At 42.1% G+C, this 17,494-nt stretch overlaps 1 protein-coding gene across 1 annotated transcript in view; it reads right to left on the bottom strand.

The window, feature by feature from the left end:
* Nucleotides 1-17,494, bottom strand: part of LOC108926198 (uncharacterized) — a 65,258-nt gene that overhangs the window by 8,509 nt on the left and 39,255 nt on the right. The window contains exon 6 of the mRNA XM_018738771.1: nt 5,907-6,029. Within this exon, the coding sequence (XP_018594287.1) occupies nt 5,907-6,029 (123 nt within the window). The remainder of the gene's footprint in view (nt 1-5,906; nt 6,030-17,494) is intronic.

Raw genomic sequence — 17,494 nt, 5'->3', positions numbered from 1 at the left:
AAGACTCACAAACACTGGGTTTAATAAGCAAGGCTTAAACACAAGGCTATCCCTCCAAGGCAGCAATATTTGAAAATGTCATCCACCGTGAGGGCTGCTGACATCACCACTCTGTGATGTTTCAGCTTAAGTGGGTACACATGGTATGAAAGGCCAGCCTCCCATTAGGGAAGCCCAGAAAAACACAAACTCCTGGAGCATGGCATGGAGATGGTCCATTTGCATCAAGCAATTTGTTGAAATCAACCTGACAAAATAACACACAAAGTAAAGCTAACCTAGCTTAACCTTCACCAGTTACATTTGTCTTTCCACCTGGACATCCTTCACAGAAGCAGTCAGTCCCATCAACAATACACCGAACAATTTTGTGCTTAGTCTGCAGGTAGGCCTTGAGAGATTGACCGCTGTATGCCTGAGGTGACAGTGCGCAGAACTGCCCCCACTATGATCACTTTGGACACTGCAACTTGTGGAAGGTCATCTTAGGAGTTTCTTCACGTATTTATGTATTCCATGTAAGGGAAAAGAAACTGAACATGGAGCAGAAACTCTCAAAATATACGTTGTGAATCCACAGAAAACAATGGAAAGAAGAAAACATTTCTGGCCACAAAATTCTTTTTAAGATTACCACAATAAAAAGAATTTTTTCTATGCTTTTCTGGACACAAATGGTAGGCATTTTAACTGCAATAACGTCAATGAATGGCAATTAGGAAGAAACTGTCTGCCGGCTGCCTTGTCAAGCGTGCAATTTGCGGAGGCTACTTTAGACTACCTTCTAAAAGGCAGAGTGTTGTTTTGTTTCTAGAAAGGATTGGAAAAGAAATGTGTGATGACCGAGTTTAAAGTGTCAGTAATCTTAAGAACTTACTTCATTCAACAGAACATTTTCTTTCTGCAAACTTTGCCATTGTTTCACCACAGGTGACGGCCATACATGTTATATCTTTTGCGCGTCCAATAATTTCTGCCATTGAGCGGGAAAAGCCTACCTGCCAAGCACTACATGTGTGAGCATCCACATGTAGGTAGAACAGTGTACTACAAGTGTGGACTGCTGGGAATTGTCTGATAATACTGTAATGACCAGGGGTGTGCCAGATGCAGAGGGAGAAACAATAATCTCTACCCTTTATTGTTTGGTCTACGATAAGCTGAGATATTTCCCTTGTGTATCTGCGAACGTGTGAGCGTGAACGAGTTATTACTGTGTATGTGTACGAGCGTGTTGTTTATGGAAGTAAGTGTGTATTTATATGGAGCGATGAGGCAACAAAGTCCTATAGTCACTAGTTTTGGAGCGTGGCTAACATTGCTAAACTGTGCAGTAGCTGGGGCCACCTGCAGTCATGGAGGTGAATAGCAGGGAGCTGCTACAAGGGCCCAAAGGAGTGGGCCAAATGGAATGAAATCATCTCTGCTGCGAAGATTAGGCTGCAGCAGTGGTGTGCGTCAACTGTCGGAGAGGCGCTGCAGGCGACGTTAGAGACTCCCCGACGACCTCACCCTACTGATCCTGCAAATTTGGTAAACTTCATGGAAATTTAATAAGTGCCACTGCTTTGTGTTTGCCTGCAGAGCTGTGGCCTGATGCTGGGAGGCACATATGCGATGATTTACAACCAGACGCCGGTCTTTTTTTGGAAAGTCCCTGTTAGTGCTGCCACAGAGGCAGCCGTGAGCCTGGGGCTTTCACAGCTTAAGCCAATATAGACTGTGTACTTCCTAAAGGTAAATAATATGCGGGGGGAGGCTGACTTGTTTTATTTTCCTTCGTTTCCCTTCAAAGGGAGACTTACCACTGCTGTCAGGCAACAAAACGCTTTGAGTTAAAAGATCTGCTCTTCCTGCCCTAAACCGCTCTCTTCTTTCCCCAGTCTCCTCTCATACTTGACTGGCTTTGCTTCCATCCCCACCCTTTAATCCCACGGATAACATAATGCTCGGCCGACAAGCTGAAATTCCCACTAATATCATTTACAAACGGCAACAGAGGCTACAAGGCTAGTCCCCATAAATAAAACAAACAAATAAATCCTGTCATCATGGAAAGCTTTTAGGAAAATAAACCTGGCATGGAAATAGTAGATATGGCTTAACTTCCAAATGAACTGTATCTTAGGGAGATTTAAATCATTTGTGCAGTAAGACACCGTTGTTGCAGCTGGCTCTGTGAGAGGAAGACGGGGCCAGAGCAGGATGTGAGCCGTGTGCACAGTTGTTTGACAGTTGGGGGGACGAGGCTAATTAACAACATATGGGACTAGGAGGGACAAGACAAAGGAGACATGAGGTGTGACAGAGGGGTCAAACAAACACTGGACAGGAGCAAGGGTGGAGACCTGTTAACCCTTAACCAGGACAATTAACAACAAAGAATTTATGCCAAGAACACAGTAAAAACTACAGGCAAAGTAACAATGTATTCTTGCTCTTGAACACCAGGTTTGAGATGAGAGAAAAGGGGAGAGGTGCACAGATTCTTCACTTCAGGTGACGTATGCCAGTTCTGTTTCTGGATGTAACTTGCTGTTCGGAATACAACGGCGAACAGTTAGAGGACACCTCTTGAGATGACAAGATGAGGCAGCGTTAACCAACAGCGATAAGAGCCGTTTTCCACGTTTGCGCTTCTCTTTCTCTGACGAGCCCGTTAAGTAGCATGACACTCCTGTCGCTTACCCACGGGGTGTTTTACAAATGAATCGCTCCTTGATTGATTCCCCATTGCGCCTGCATCGAGAGCGAGGCCGACTGCGTGTGCTCTCAGAGGCGGGCTGCACAGGGGTGATGGGGGGCTCAGGGGGAGTTTAGCTTTCTAATTCCAGCCTTGAAATCTGTGATTACAAACAAGACTTTTTTAAGGAACTTTTTTTAATTTGCTCTTTTGTCTGGACTCCCCAGGCTGACAGTCGGTTCCAAGAGCGAGGCCTTTTAATCAATCACCCAGATAATCAAATGTCACTGGCTATCTGCTCCATGTAATTACTTTTGCAATTAAAAATCAATCTCCAGTCACCCTATCTAATTAGAGGGATGGGCAGATTTTCATCTAGATCCTTTTATAATAAATATTGACTTAGAATGCCACAATTCCATCGTATCCTTTCATTTCTTCGGTAAATTTATGGTGCACAGAAATTCAGGGCAAGCTCCACATGTTTTGGATTCCAATTCCTGGCTTATCTTTTTCCAAATATTATTCAGCCAGCTTTGCATAATGGAAAAATAGCAAATTATTATTATTGCTGTTCTTCAGGTTAAAAAACACATTTGCTTAAAATATAACCCAAAATAAAAAAACTGGTTTAAAAGAAAAAGCTGTATACATGAACAGGAACTGGTTGTAAAGAATAATATTTCAATTTTTTTTTTTTAAATCCAGAAATAGTATAGTAACAGCGAGAGCAGTGAATGTTCACACTGTTCCAACATACTATATTTCATCTTTAGAATATTTCTATTTTGATTCCCTTCCTACAGTATACGCCATAGCATCTTGGAAGTTTGCCAACAGAAAACTGAACGGATGAAACTCAATAATGGATGGGGTGTTCATGCCCTCACACTTTAGAAAGTACTGTTACTACAAATAGCTTGTTATATCTTAAGATACAACACGACAACATTTTGGGACCTAGCATCCAACACTGGTATGTGTGTTTCAACTCAAACAGCCCTGCCGAGCCTCTAATCACTACACCTCTCTCGGTCATCATAGGTTAACAGTCAACAGAATTACGGTAAAGAACATGTAGACCTTGATGAACCATACTGTTCCACATGCTCTGTCAGAGACTCAGACAAACACTGGAATAAGCTACACATCTATATATCCATCCAGAGAGCCAAACTGACACCCAAGATGAGCCCGACCTCTCCACATCCTCCCACAGAGACCCAGAGTGACCCCTAGCATCTACACAACCTGTAAGACTCTGAGTGAATCATTTATGTAGTATTTATTGAATTGAAACTAAGAGGTCCCTTTACACCGTTAGCCATTCTTTGCTAAGAATATGAATAAGCCATTGAGACAGACCAAATGGTTAAGGAAGGAGTCCTCAAATCATGAAAAAAAGAGAAAGACAAAACAAACAAAGGTTGTGTGCTGTGTTCTCTAGCCGCCCAATTAGCTGAGCTTTTCCACAAATTGCTTGTAGAACAGGACTGCTGCAGACATTTCCCTGTGCACCGAATAATAAGGGTACCAGTTCCCGCTTGTGCCTCAAGCTAGTTGCAAAGGAAATTAGAAAAATCCAATGAAGGCGAGAAGTGATTAATCATCATAGAGTAGAACCTGTCAAATTGGAGGGGTCTTTTCAACTGATAATGCTGCCCAGCACAATTTAGGTTGATATAAATTTGATTTCTTTTCACCTCTGGCTAAAACAAAACAAGGAAAACACAGTTAGCAGAACAGCAGCCAAGCGTGGTCTTTAATGATCGCCTACCGCTTTTAAATCTGATGTCCTTATCAAGTTTGTATTGATCATGACAATTTTTCTCTTGTGTTCAAACGAACAGCTGGGCCTCAATTGTTTTATTATTCATTTTCTTCTTATGTTCATATATTCATTCCTTCAGCAACCTGACAATGCTGCCTTGGTGGTCAGTGTAGCTTTTTGTTCACAGTCACTATGACCATTACAGACAATGATGAAGAAATCCAGTAAGATGACAAAGGCATGAGCCACAATCAAAATAACCAATGAGGAATGAGAGAAACAGACTTTCACCATTAAGACTGGTCCCCTCATCATAAAACTGAAGCAGTGTGTTCAACACAGAACACAGCTGCTGTGGAAGGTTAAAGCCTCCTTGTGATTATCTGTATCTTTCTCTGTAAAACCCATCAACAGTATTGTCTGGCTGAACCTGAAAATGAAATTTGAACCTTTTTTGGCCATCTTGCTACTTAGAAAGAAGCATCATTTCCTGTATAGGACCAAAATATCTTTCTTTCCTAATACTCCCATGTACACCTTCTCTCACTGTACTTTCATACTACATTTACACAGCTATAGTTCACAGAGATCGCAGAGAAGTTTTCTGTATCCTAACATGTTCCTGAACATTATTGCATGGAATTCAAGGACCATACACATGCTAGAGCTAAGGTAAAAACAGCTTTTGTTTAAAGAATACCTCCCTTTGCATTAGTTTGAAATTTGCATACAATATACATGTAAACATTGAAGTTGCATGCGCACTTGTAAAATCTATTTTAGTAAGTAAATCAGTGTTTCAGAAATGTTCATAAGGCAATTGAGGTACCATGTTTTGACCTCATACTTACATAAAGCTCCTTTCCAGATTGCAGTCTGCTAGTTGTTTCTGAGTTTCTCTTTATTAATGTGACACTAAGTCAATTATGGATGGAAGACCTGACAGTGAAAGGCTCAATGGGAGGTGGCAGTGTTCAGAGTATGGGGAGTATGGGGCTGACACAAGATACCGAGGGACAGAAAGCGAGATGGAGACAGAAAACAAAAGAAAATTAAGTGCGTAAGAGAGAAAGAATACGACACCGAGAAAGACGGAAGAAAATGAGAGACAGTGAGAGAAGTGTGAGCCAGAGAAAGAATGGAAAACGGTGAAAGATGTTGCTTTGCTTCCCTTCCTTGGGGGTCTACCCACATTGAGTACCAGCAGGAACTGGCAGCTCAAATGCTGCTTACCATGAGCACAGGTCAGACTTAACAGGGCTCCATGCCCACCTTTGACCCCTTTGCAAAACCTCATTCCTCCTGTGTCATTTCTCTTGCACACTAGGAGTCACCTGGAGCCAGATTGGAAACGACTGAGAAAATAGAACAGTGCTTCTCCGAGCATATGTAAAGGTGGAGATGTAGAAATAAGGCTTTCCAGCCACTTCACGGGTGCTTTGACACAATCACCTTTTTGGAAGCAAGGGTTGGGTCCTGGCTGAGGAGCTGGCGCAGAGCCGCAGCATTCCCCAGGGCGGCGAAACGGAGCCACTCGCGCTCCAGAGGGTCCATCTGCAGCCGCTGGAACAGGGACTGAAAGAGAAAGGAAACAGAGATGTGGAGGAACTGTCATCATGTAGCGTACATTACTGAAGTGATAAATGAAGAAGATGCTGGATTTACATCTGGTACAAAGTCTCCAATAAAACTGTACCTTTGTTATTCCAGGTAACATATTACAAAAGAAGCAGCATTACAAAAGGTTAAATGCAGAACAGATGGACGGGATAAAACGCAACATGATCAAAGTTGAGGTTTTTCTGAGGTTGAAGCGTCAGCGAAGGAAGACATACGGCTCCCGACAGAACAGAAAAGTGTGCACGAATGTAACAATGTGTGATCGGAGGCCTGGTCTGGGAAGAGGAGTGAAAATAAATGTCCACCTTCATCAGCACAATCCTGCACAGACGTCAAAGCCACTAAATTACTGCGAAGAAATCAAAGTTTGGACAACGTGCAACCGATTTGACAAACTCCTCAAAGATCACCTTTGCAAAATTCGGTGGGTCTTTCTTCTGTCCGTTTTCGATCATCAACCATCACTGGGCACCACTTTAGCTTGTATTTGAAAGATTCATTACCCTTGTGTGGGACACTGCAGAAAGACCAAAAAAAAAAAAAAAAAAAGCATTCTATAGACCTGGACGAAAAATTAAATTGAAGCTGACGCAAAGTTCAGAGAAAAATAAAATAAAAACTGTATGAAAAACTGTGTCCAGTCAGTGTTTTTCCTCACATTTCATTTTGTTCTCTTTTGTTACAAACACAAACCAGACAAGAAGGAAAAAACAGTAAAATCAAAGAAATATTTACTGGATATTTAAAAAGTAGAACTCTGGGCATTTCAGTGAGCATTTGTGTTCAATAACTCACAATGCTTCCAGCAAACCACATTTCTCACTAGCTCATTTGGTTTTGGCAGACTCAAAATAAATTCAGTGTCTACTTCTAATTAACATCGTTAAATAATTAGATATTTTATGCAGCTGCCTGCAGTAGCATTATCGTGGAACTTAATGGAAAGCGCAATGCTTGTACAATTACCAGCTGCGACAGGTAGACTCATACTGCGTGTCAGAAACAATCTTGAGTACTTCTCTGCATCACGCTTTTGAGAGGAAACAGGCAGAGCTTCTCGTGTCTGTGGACTAAGTTAACTGTGACCAGAAGCACTCTCCATGCTGAACTACAAGAGGGCCATTGTTGAGTCGGTAGGGGGTGTTGTGATAATTTGATTTGAACTGTTAATAAATCACTGTGCCATTACTGGTAGTTTAGTATCTGTTTATGCTTTTACAAATTGAAACCCCACTGGCTGCACACTGCAGAGTGTCGAAGCTCCAAGCCTCAACACTCCAGCACCACAATCAGTTCAAGGTGGGGAAGGTTTGGCCAACTATCCCCAGCCCGTGGTCCTCTCTCCATGTTTCGCCTCTCCCTGCTGCGGTAAAAAGGCATGAACACATGTAAGCAATAAACCTGAGGGCCTGTGTCTACTGAGTGCAAGGAATGCAGAACAAAACTATAAAATAATAATGGGCACAGAGGCAGGAGATGAGTGCTGTAGCGGGACAGGGATTCCTGCAGACGTGCCCCTCCGTGACCCCCAGACGCCCCGTTAAAGGCAAGGCATGGAAGGCCTCGGAAACCAGGTGCAGATGAAAAGGCTCACAGATGGGGGGCTGTGAGACCTGGGTATGAAGCTAAGGATGCTAACCATGAGGAGATTGAACGACACAGAGTGTAACAGCACATCACAATGGGCTAATGGGCCTGCTTTCATCAACATGAGAAAATGAAAGGTAATAAAAAAACAACAAAACTCATCAAATTGTCGAGATAGTTATGGAGCTTCATGGGTGACCAAGTGTGATGAAGGGAGCTAGTGTAGTACCCTGAACAAAATACTGGACATCATTTTTTCAGTGTAAATTAGTGCATGAATTGAATAAACTGTAATATATGAATTTCTTGCAGTGGACTGTGCTCCCATCTGGGATGTGCCCTGTGCTTCCAGGATAGGCTCCAGGACCACTGCAACCCTGCTTTAGGACAAGCAACTATTAATAGCGAGTACTAAGTAGGATAAAAGTGTTTTCTGTCAATACAAAATGAAACGCTATACCATCTTAATATGCATTTGTTTTTTGTAGAACTGTCTGGGACAAATAGCACACAGTGCTATTGTATCACTCAAGTACAGACAAATTCAGAAGTATTTAAAACTCCCCTGGAATCACTGCTTTCATAACAAATCAAAGTATGTCCCTGTCTTCTGCCTTCCAGCTGACTCAATGGTGAAAACCTTATGCAATTTAAAATCTGGATTTCAATGAAAATTATAATTCATTTATTTGTTTATCAGGATTAAATATCACATTCCATGTGAAGTTGCTAATTTTAGGAAGATTAATTTATTTTTGTGTCTACTATGGAACAAAAAGAAACAGCTGAAACCCTGTACTATATAAGGCACTGGCAACGTAAGACACTGAGGGGAAAAATCATAATGACACAACTGTCTCAAACCTACACTTCTCCCCACTTTGGCAGAAATACAGATAGTGTTGGATCTAAAATAGTTCTGATCTAATCATACGCTGATTTACTTAGATCATCTGCTGTACATCAACAGCTGCATGCATAATTTGTTCTTTTCCTGAGATGCATGCCGCTTTGGACAAAAGCGTCTGCTAAATGAATAAATGTAAATATAACTGAACACATAGTTTCTGCCCTGGAAAAACAGCACTCATGCAGACTAGTTCATCACAGTGACCTACAGATGCTTTGTAACGACTGATATCCATCTTATATGGGGGGGGAAGCACACTCCCATAACAATAAAAAGAACAGCTCATAATAATACAAAGAACTCATGAGCTGCCAAAAATGTTTGTTTTTAGGAAAAAGTGACACCTTTGCCACAAAAACTTTTAGTTTACAATGTTTGTACTTTTGTACTTTGTTCCAGAGCGTCAGCTATTCAAAGCACACACTATGAACTATGCACGCTCTACAGCGTCTTTTGCAAAGCTAAAAATAATAAACTAGATGTTGAACTGTGAAATACATAACTGATCTCAACTGAGCAATCAAAGACATCCCATAATGCAAGAGGACAGGAAAACCCTACTGAGAGGGTAAATCTCACCCTGGACCCCATTAAGAGTGACATTTCTGTTGCTTAGTCAACAAACAAAAGCTGCCTGACGATGACAAATGGCCTGTGTGATGAGCAGATCCTATTGCCTCCTAAAAAAGGATGTGGTTCCCCACTCAAACCAGATCAAGTGTCACTCCTTTGGGTCAAACCTTCACTAGATCCTGTATTAATGGACCAATCATTTGTTTAACACTTAAAATACAACCATGTCGTTTTAACAGCTTCTCCGAAAAAAGGCTCAACTCTCAAAGCCATTATTAATTGCGCACCCTGTATTTTAAGAGCTGTGGGCCCCTCTCAAAGCTGCTGGACACTGGCTGTGGCTCACAGACCTTCACAGTACTGAGCTGAAGCTGGGAACTGTTTGTTGTGTTCCTCAGTAAGCCAATGAATTATGTGATCATGTAGAAGTTCAGTACCTCCCACTAAAGAATAAGTGGCTGTAGACAATCCCGCAACAGTGTACCTGAAGAGGGGTAATTAGATTTCAAATAAAGAAAAACAGAAACTGATGAGCAAGCTGCTTTGTATCATTAAGCGCTGAAGCAAGCCTCAGGCTACCGCTGCTCTGCTGGAAATTCGGTGGAAGAAAAGGTGACTACAATAGGTGGAAATACACAAACACAGGAGCTTGCCTCCAGCAGAACAAATCACTGGCATTTTGGATCATAGGTAAGCTTTTAGGATTAGAAGAGATTAGGGACAAGTCCAGGATGTTTTCATTCCAGCCAGGCAGTAAAGCACTTAATTCAACATATTGTCTCATCCAAAGACATTTAACAGCATTACTGAGCTCTTAGTGGTATAAGGGCAACTAGACCGCCACTAAACAGCCCTATATTAGATATTACATATAATAGCTGAGAAGAACTCATGTAAGAAAATGATTTGAAAGAAAGAAAACTGACTTGATGAAAGAAAATTGTTTATAAAAAGTACGTAATTGTTCATTACTTGTTCTCCCTGTCATTGACACCTTGCTCAGTGTCCACTGCACCTCATGTAGCTTGACCATCTCTGGTCTATGTGCATGCAGCCCCAACCAAAGAGATAACATGAGAGGAGGCTGGTGTGCAACCTCAGGACCTGGCAGTCACACACTGTGCTAATGGGAGCTGTGATGATGCAGTGTACCACACAGTGCATCCACACAGAGGCTGCTGGGTGTTAGGTCATGCCACAAGGTCGAGCGAGGTCACACGTGTTATCTCCAGCCTGGGAGAAAAGCAGAACGGAGCACCCACCCCCACCTGCGGTCCACTATCACAAGCAATCATGGGAGAACATAGGCCGCCAGTGTGCCCGCTGTACAACACTGTGCTGCCATCTGCTTTGTGCATTTTCAAGGGAGGTTTGCAGCAAAAGAACATCCTGGCAGAGACATAGGTGCACTCTGGGGTTAGCAGTCGGAAATGAGCAACTGCTGAAGGTGTGAAGTTGGATTAAAAACAAAAACTGAAGTTCTTGTCAGAGTTCACCTAAGAGCCTAATTGGGCTTTTCACCACTCTAATATTTTTTTCTCTTTTTTTGTTAAACAACTGACAGGGATGGGGGGAAAGAAGAGGAAGGAAAATAAATAAAATGTATCTTTGCTGGAAAAACTTAAACACATCAGCTATACTGAAATGGTCTTACAGTTTTACAGAAGCGCTCCAGACCAAATACTTTAGTGTTTTCGGTGTTGAAGGAGCAATTTTGAAAGAAAAAATAACAGGTAAAAGTATCCAAGGGAAGCAAATGCAATATGGTGAATCAGCAATGATTTACTTAAACTTGTTTCTATTAAAACATCATCAGTACTCTATTTCATACCAAAAAAGTTGTCATAGCTCTGTATTAAGTGGCAGCATACAGGCATGAAGTGTTACGGTTCAAAATGGAGCAATGAAGTGATTCTGCCTGTGTGGGATGCAGGTCAGTCAACAGTTTGTTTGGCACTGATAGGATAGAAGTGCCTCTTCTGCTAAGAAGCCTGAACACCAAGGGAAACTGCTGTTGAGTGAGCCACAGGAGACACACCAAGAGGCATAGTAGATCTGTCGAGAAAATAAAAATCCATGAAAGAACAGTTGATTACAGCCAGAAGTTTCAAGATCATCCAAAAGTGTAAAAACACATTCCAACCAGCCAATGTCAACAACCGCTTATCCCAAGCGGGGTCGTGACAAGCCGAAGCCTATCTCCGAAATACAGGGCGCAAGGCAGAGTGAGGAGGGGACACACCCTGGATGGGACACCAGTCCATTGCAAGGCACCCCAAAGCAGGACTCGAACCCCGGACCTGCCACGCAGTGGGCACCGGCTAAACCCACTGCACCACCACACCCCACCTTAAAAACACATTCCATATAATAGATAAAATAAACAAGTTAGGCTGTCACATTATATAAATAAATGCTTAAGTAAAATGGATAGAACCCAAACTAAATTAACCCATCTCTAATACCTGGAAATTCACTCACTTGCTTTTGTTAACTGCTTATCCAAGTCAAGGTCACAGCAGTCTGGAGCCTATTCCGGAAGCACAGGGAGCAAGGCTCAGGACCATACGCCACGGAAGGGACACACAGACACACAATGTGGGCAACTTAGAGTGACCAATTAACCTAAAACACATGTCTTTGGACTGCAGGAGGAAAGAACAACAAGGAGAACATGCAAACTCCACACAGAATGAGCCGCATTTGAACCTACTCCTGAACAGCCCAGGAACTGTGACGCACTAGTGCTACCCGCATTGCAACTGTGCTAGTATTTTCTAAAATTGAACAAAGGCATGTTTCAAAAGTTACATTTTGCGTGCTACTGATTTGAGTAGAAGTGCTATTAGCAGTGAAGTCACAGACTCTGCAAAATGTCCTCAAATGTGCTGATGTATCCACAGCAATGAGATTGGAGTTGTTAGGGAAAATATCAGATATTTTCATAAATCAGATATCTGAGGGGGGGAAAAAAAAAATCTGTATTGCTTAGGAAAGTTTAAGGTAAAAGAAGAGGAGGATGACTAGCAGGCAGACGGATGGAATCAGTCACAGCGACAATGGACACAAGTACAGGACAAAAGCTTCTGGAGGAAGTCCACTCATATGGTCACCAAGAGTAAAAATGAACTCGACAGCAAATACCAATCACAGAACTTAGAAGTTAGAAACAGTTGCCCATTAAGTTCATCAAAAGACTGTTCCTCTGTACTGGTAATGTCCAGCTATCTCAGGGACGTTGCAACGAAAGTGCTGGGAACTGCATTACGAATATTTTAACAAGGGTGGACGGTAAAAGTTACTGGGACAGTGGCCACCTTGGATAGACAATTTCAATGCAAGAGAGATGATTGAGAATTTAAACAACAAGCGCATCACCAAAAACCATCACAGCAGTTCCGCTGGTGATCCTGGGCAATGGGAGATGAGAGATGGTTGTGGCTGTAAAGTGTTTCTTCTCACAGAGCATCAGGCTTGCTGCTAAGGCCTGAGTGCAGAGCTCCTTCAGGGCAGCACAGAGAGACCGGAGTTCCAGGGCTTGAAGGAGGAGCAGATTGTGAGAGCCTGGCAGACTTCACTCCAGAGCCAAAGATAAAAAGGTCTTATTAATAGCTGCTAGATTTACATACACAAGTGGATGTTTATGTTGGAATTGGCCGCGTATGTGTGAACATCAACAACTGTAAACAGTACCATTCAGTCTAATTTCCTTTACATCAACGATATTGTTTTAAAGTTTAAACAAGGCAACCCAAGTTGAAAACATTTTCTGGTATTATCTTTTAAGTAGTTCCACCGCTACGGCTCCCCTGGGCAGTAATCAAGCGGCTCCACTTCACTTCCTCCTCTGCCTCTTTATATTACAATGACTGTTCTCATAACACTGGGAGGAAAGGCAGGCCCAGCAGGCCACTCCAGCAGGCTCTTCCCAACCTCTTCCCAACCCCCAACACACACACACACACACACACACACACACACACACACACACACACACACACAGCTCCGCAGCAGAGGTGGAGGCCAACATATCACACTGAAATGGGATATTAGGCTTGCAGTTTCAGGAGCACCTGTTGGACAGTTGCGCTCACACACACGTAGACCCTTTTTCTTTTTACTAGAAAGAAATAAAATTAACAGACAGGGGCCGTAATGACAAGGCAGGTCGAATCCAAAACAAAATCCCCAATTTGGGGTTAGCAGTACATCCCAATATAGTTTTACAACCCCACTTAGAGAGGGGATGCCACTTTACAAGAAACAAACTTTCCCAGTTAATTTCCAAATTAATAACCCTTAGTCTTTAATGTGCTCTAGCCAGGTGCTGCTTCGTATTAAAAGAAAAAAGCCAGAGTTACCCTAATCGCTAATGGCACAAATCAATAAAAGCCCTATGATACGTTCCGTATGGCACTGCCTACAAAGGAGGTCTGTAAAAGTACGATATGCACCAGAAGCAACGTGAGCAAGCTTTAACACTGAACTTTCAACTACCCCATTGTTAAACATCTCAAATATGTAACATGACAGACGTGCAACGCGAGTTAAGTGGGTGAGAGCCAACATAGTCACTTCACAGTTGGCCACGGCTGTCTGCGGTCGGTCTACCAACAAGTATTAAAGAGCTGTAATGTACTGCACACATTAACTGGCTTTACCTGGGGTGTTAACTGACTGGCAGAGACACAGGTGTCTGGGCTGTCCAGGCCTCTTTAATAAACATTTACATGCTGAAATCTTTTACACAAACTACGGTACTCGCTCTGTGTACAAAGGCATGTCCTTCAGAACTACTAATGGAAAACGGCTTCCTCTGGCAGTGTTTGGATCTTTCTGTACATCTTATTTGACATTTTGAAAAGTAGCAAGTAATGCTCAAAAACGGAAGAACCTGAAGGCGTTCTCACCCTGGACAACACATGGGCCCTGGCATGGGAAGAGGAGCAAAGGACAACTCTGTTCCCTCAGAATCCTCTGTGAGCCCATCACTATGGCCTGGACACAGCAATGCTGTCACATCTGAAGGACAAAGCAGCTGCAAGGTAAATAAAGTGACTGAAGAGTTGAAAAGGAGCAGTTGTGGGGGATTGTGTTAAAAAAAAAAAAAACTCAAGCAGATTAGTCCATCTTCAAAAGGCCCACGCACACATTAAATCCACTTGATATAAACAAAGGGATGAAGCTCCAGAAAGGGGCTGCACAGACATTCCTGCAGAAGACCTGCGAACGATGCTTTCACTCCATCGGTTCTCCCAGATAGAATCAGCAGGAGATTAGGTTCTAGTATCAAGGATTAAGTGAAGTTTTCTATCTCTCTCTGACTCGGTTGAGTCTCCTTTAGACTGTGTTCTTTAGTCTTCTCTCCCTCAGACATGGGGATAATGCCATTAGTGGCATTTTGTTGGCAGCAGGGTCCCGTAAATGAGGTCCTGCTTTAATCAGCTGCACGCAGGGCTGGTGTCAGGGTTCCCATGTGCTTACAGGTGAGAGATGGGTACGAAGAGAGGTGTCATCTCTACGTTAATTAAAACTCTACAATACACAGAAGGGGCAGTGCACCGGCATGCTGACACTCAGGGTAAACACTGGCAATTAAAGAGAGAGGGGGGTCATGGCTCGGAGAGAGGAATAATTAATCGGCCTGTGATCGTGCTGCCACCCATGCAGAGGGAGCTTTGCTTTGAACCCCTTGGAAGAGAGGGTAAATAGACCTGAAGACCCAAAATGTCATGGGGGGGAGAAACCCACACAGATGAACATGATAAAAAAAAAAGGCAAAAAGCCATGTTGCCAGATGGAATAAGACTTCAAAAAATAACTTTGGAAGGTGCATACACTTTGTTACTTCATTATCTCTCGTGTTTTGGAACATATGACTTCAGCAATTCCATTTTTCCCTCTTACAGGCATGACACCACTATTCAAATGATGGTGAAAAAGAAAAAAACATGTCAAAACTTTGGAAATCATACTTTTTATGCTTTATCAAGTGTCAACGTATGGATGAAGGGATTAGAGCATCCCATATATGACACGGAAGTGAAAAACTGCCAAACGTTCTGTATCAATCACTTGGTCCGTTTTCCTACAAACCAGTCATCTTCTCAGTGAAATAGGGTTCATTTCCAACAAGGATTTCTGTCTTGTAGCAATGAGCTATGGTATCATATCAATTTGCAAGCATGATTGGTGTCACTGTGGCTCCCACATTTCCATTTACCATACAGGTCCACGATAGGCAAAACTTAGATAATATTTATAGCCCGCAGCTGATCCATCAGTGCTCACTTGCAGTCTTCTTCACCCTCCTCATGTACGACTGAGATATGGGGAAGGAGTGTTTTAGCGCATGTCATGTTAAGCCACAGCTCTACGATGCCCTCCTCGCTTGCTGTAGAAGGCCAAGTTTAGCAAAGCCCAGCTTTTGGCAACCCCTGCCCCCCATCACAAAGAGGCCCATCCGAACAAAGTAGGAGTGACTTTCTGGCTTCAGATGCAAATGAAGAAGGGCACAGGAACAACATGAAGAAGCCAGACATAAAAGAGAGCAAAGATGAACAGAGGTCAAAAAACACAGTGCAACTCTGTCAAACAACTCACAGACTGCTCCAGCTTACAGCACTGAGCGCCAGATGCCATTCACAGCTGATATAAAGCACTGAAAACCGCACTTTCTCTTTTTTGAGGTCTATATGCATTGACTGGAATGCATTCTACAGCAACTGTATTTGTACATGATACATCCATGCCCACTATATCATATGTAAACAACTAATACAATTAATACAAAAGGTAAGAAATGGTTTAGCATAAAAATAAATTAAAAATTGTACCTAATGCATTCAGTTTTGGCCAATATATTTTGCTACTAGTTATTTTTTTATATCATGTTTCTGCACAGGATGCAAAATAATAATAATAATAATAAAAAAAAAAAAAAAAAAAACTAACAAACAAAAAAAAAAATTTACACAAGAAAGTGACACAAGAACCCAGTGGACTTAATTAGCCTGCAAAACATTTTTCAGGCCTAGGAAAAACTTTTCTTCATGGAAATTTATTTTGTGTAGTCTTTCTTTTCTCATCAATACCTAGATACTCACCATGGATTGTACTCAGGTGCAAAAACATTGCTAAATACAACTGAGAAAAAACCAAACTGAGTATGTGCTTGTTTTACATACAGCTCGTCATAAAGGCAAATCTTTTCACCACTGTCCAGAAAATAACTGTACACAGATTGCCTTAGAGAAATGCCACCCAGTTTGCTGAATTCATGAGGACAAAAGCTAAAAGAATGGTGGTATGAATGGTTCACACAGCTGTGATGTGAACTGGTCAGAAGTATGTTTAATGTCCTGCACACCCTGCCCCTTCCTTTGGCTTCACTGCTGTGGTGACAGCTCCCTATCTTGCAATTTGCCGATTTTCACGCCCGTCAAGAGGCCAGACCATAGTGAATTACAGGAACAAAGCAGAAATGGACCAAAACGGATGAGAAGATCCAGAACAGAAGGGAGGTTATTGAAGCTGATGAAAAGATGGCAGGATGTTTTACTACGATGGGGAGGGGAAAAAAATGCATTTGACTGAAGTAATGGTTTATGTGTAACTAAATCTGCACTTCTAGTATGTCCAGAGAAAATTTCAGAGACTAACCATCACAAGTGCCAGTCTCATTTATTTTGTTTCTCTCTTCATTACCTAAGAGAGGCCCGTCGATAGCCACTTGCCCTGGGATTGAGATTTAATTTGCTGAGCAAATCCAAAGATGACAACATCAAATGTCCATTTAATCAAATATCTCCTATTACGAAAACCTGAACTGCTGGTTTACCACCATCGGGTTTACATCAGTCTCCATTTTAAATCAATCACTTGCTTTACTTCTTTACAAGACATTTTTGATACTTCCTCTTAAAAAGGATGGTGTTAATGAGTATAGAAGCTGGGTCAAAGCACCAGACACTCTTCACTACTGGAATTGCATTAAACACATGGCTCTGGGATACCACCTTCCGGGCTGAAATCCACAGATACAGACCAAAGGAACAGAAACTAATCTCCATTGCTCAACTGGTTCCCTGAAATAGGAAAGAAAACATCCCTGGAAGCTTTAACACCTCTAAAGGAATCATTTGAACCTGACAGTCTTCACCTTGTCCAACTAGTGAAAAACAAAATGTCATAAACACAATTCCTAGACGACTATGTACAAATGTAACTGAAGCTAGGTGTCTTAATTTGTTATAAAAAAGGCAAAATGTAATGAATTCATAACCAAACTGCTTCAAATATGGCAATGGAACAATAACTAAGTTTATCTCTGACACTTGTCTCTCATTAA

The sequence above is a fragment of the Scleropages formosus genome, chromosome 7 (assembly GCF_900964775.1).
Source record: "Scleropages formosus chromosome 7, fSclFor1.1, whole genome shotgun sequence".
NCBI classification, from domain to species: domain Eukaryota; kingdom Metazoa; phylum Chordata; class Actinopteri; order Osteoglossiformes; family Osteoglossidae; genus Scleropages; species Scleropages formosus.
Note: the sequence above shows the minus strand (reverse complement) of the source record. Positions and strands in the feature narration are given on the sequence as shown.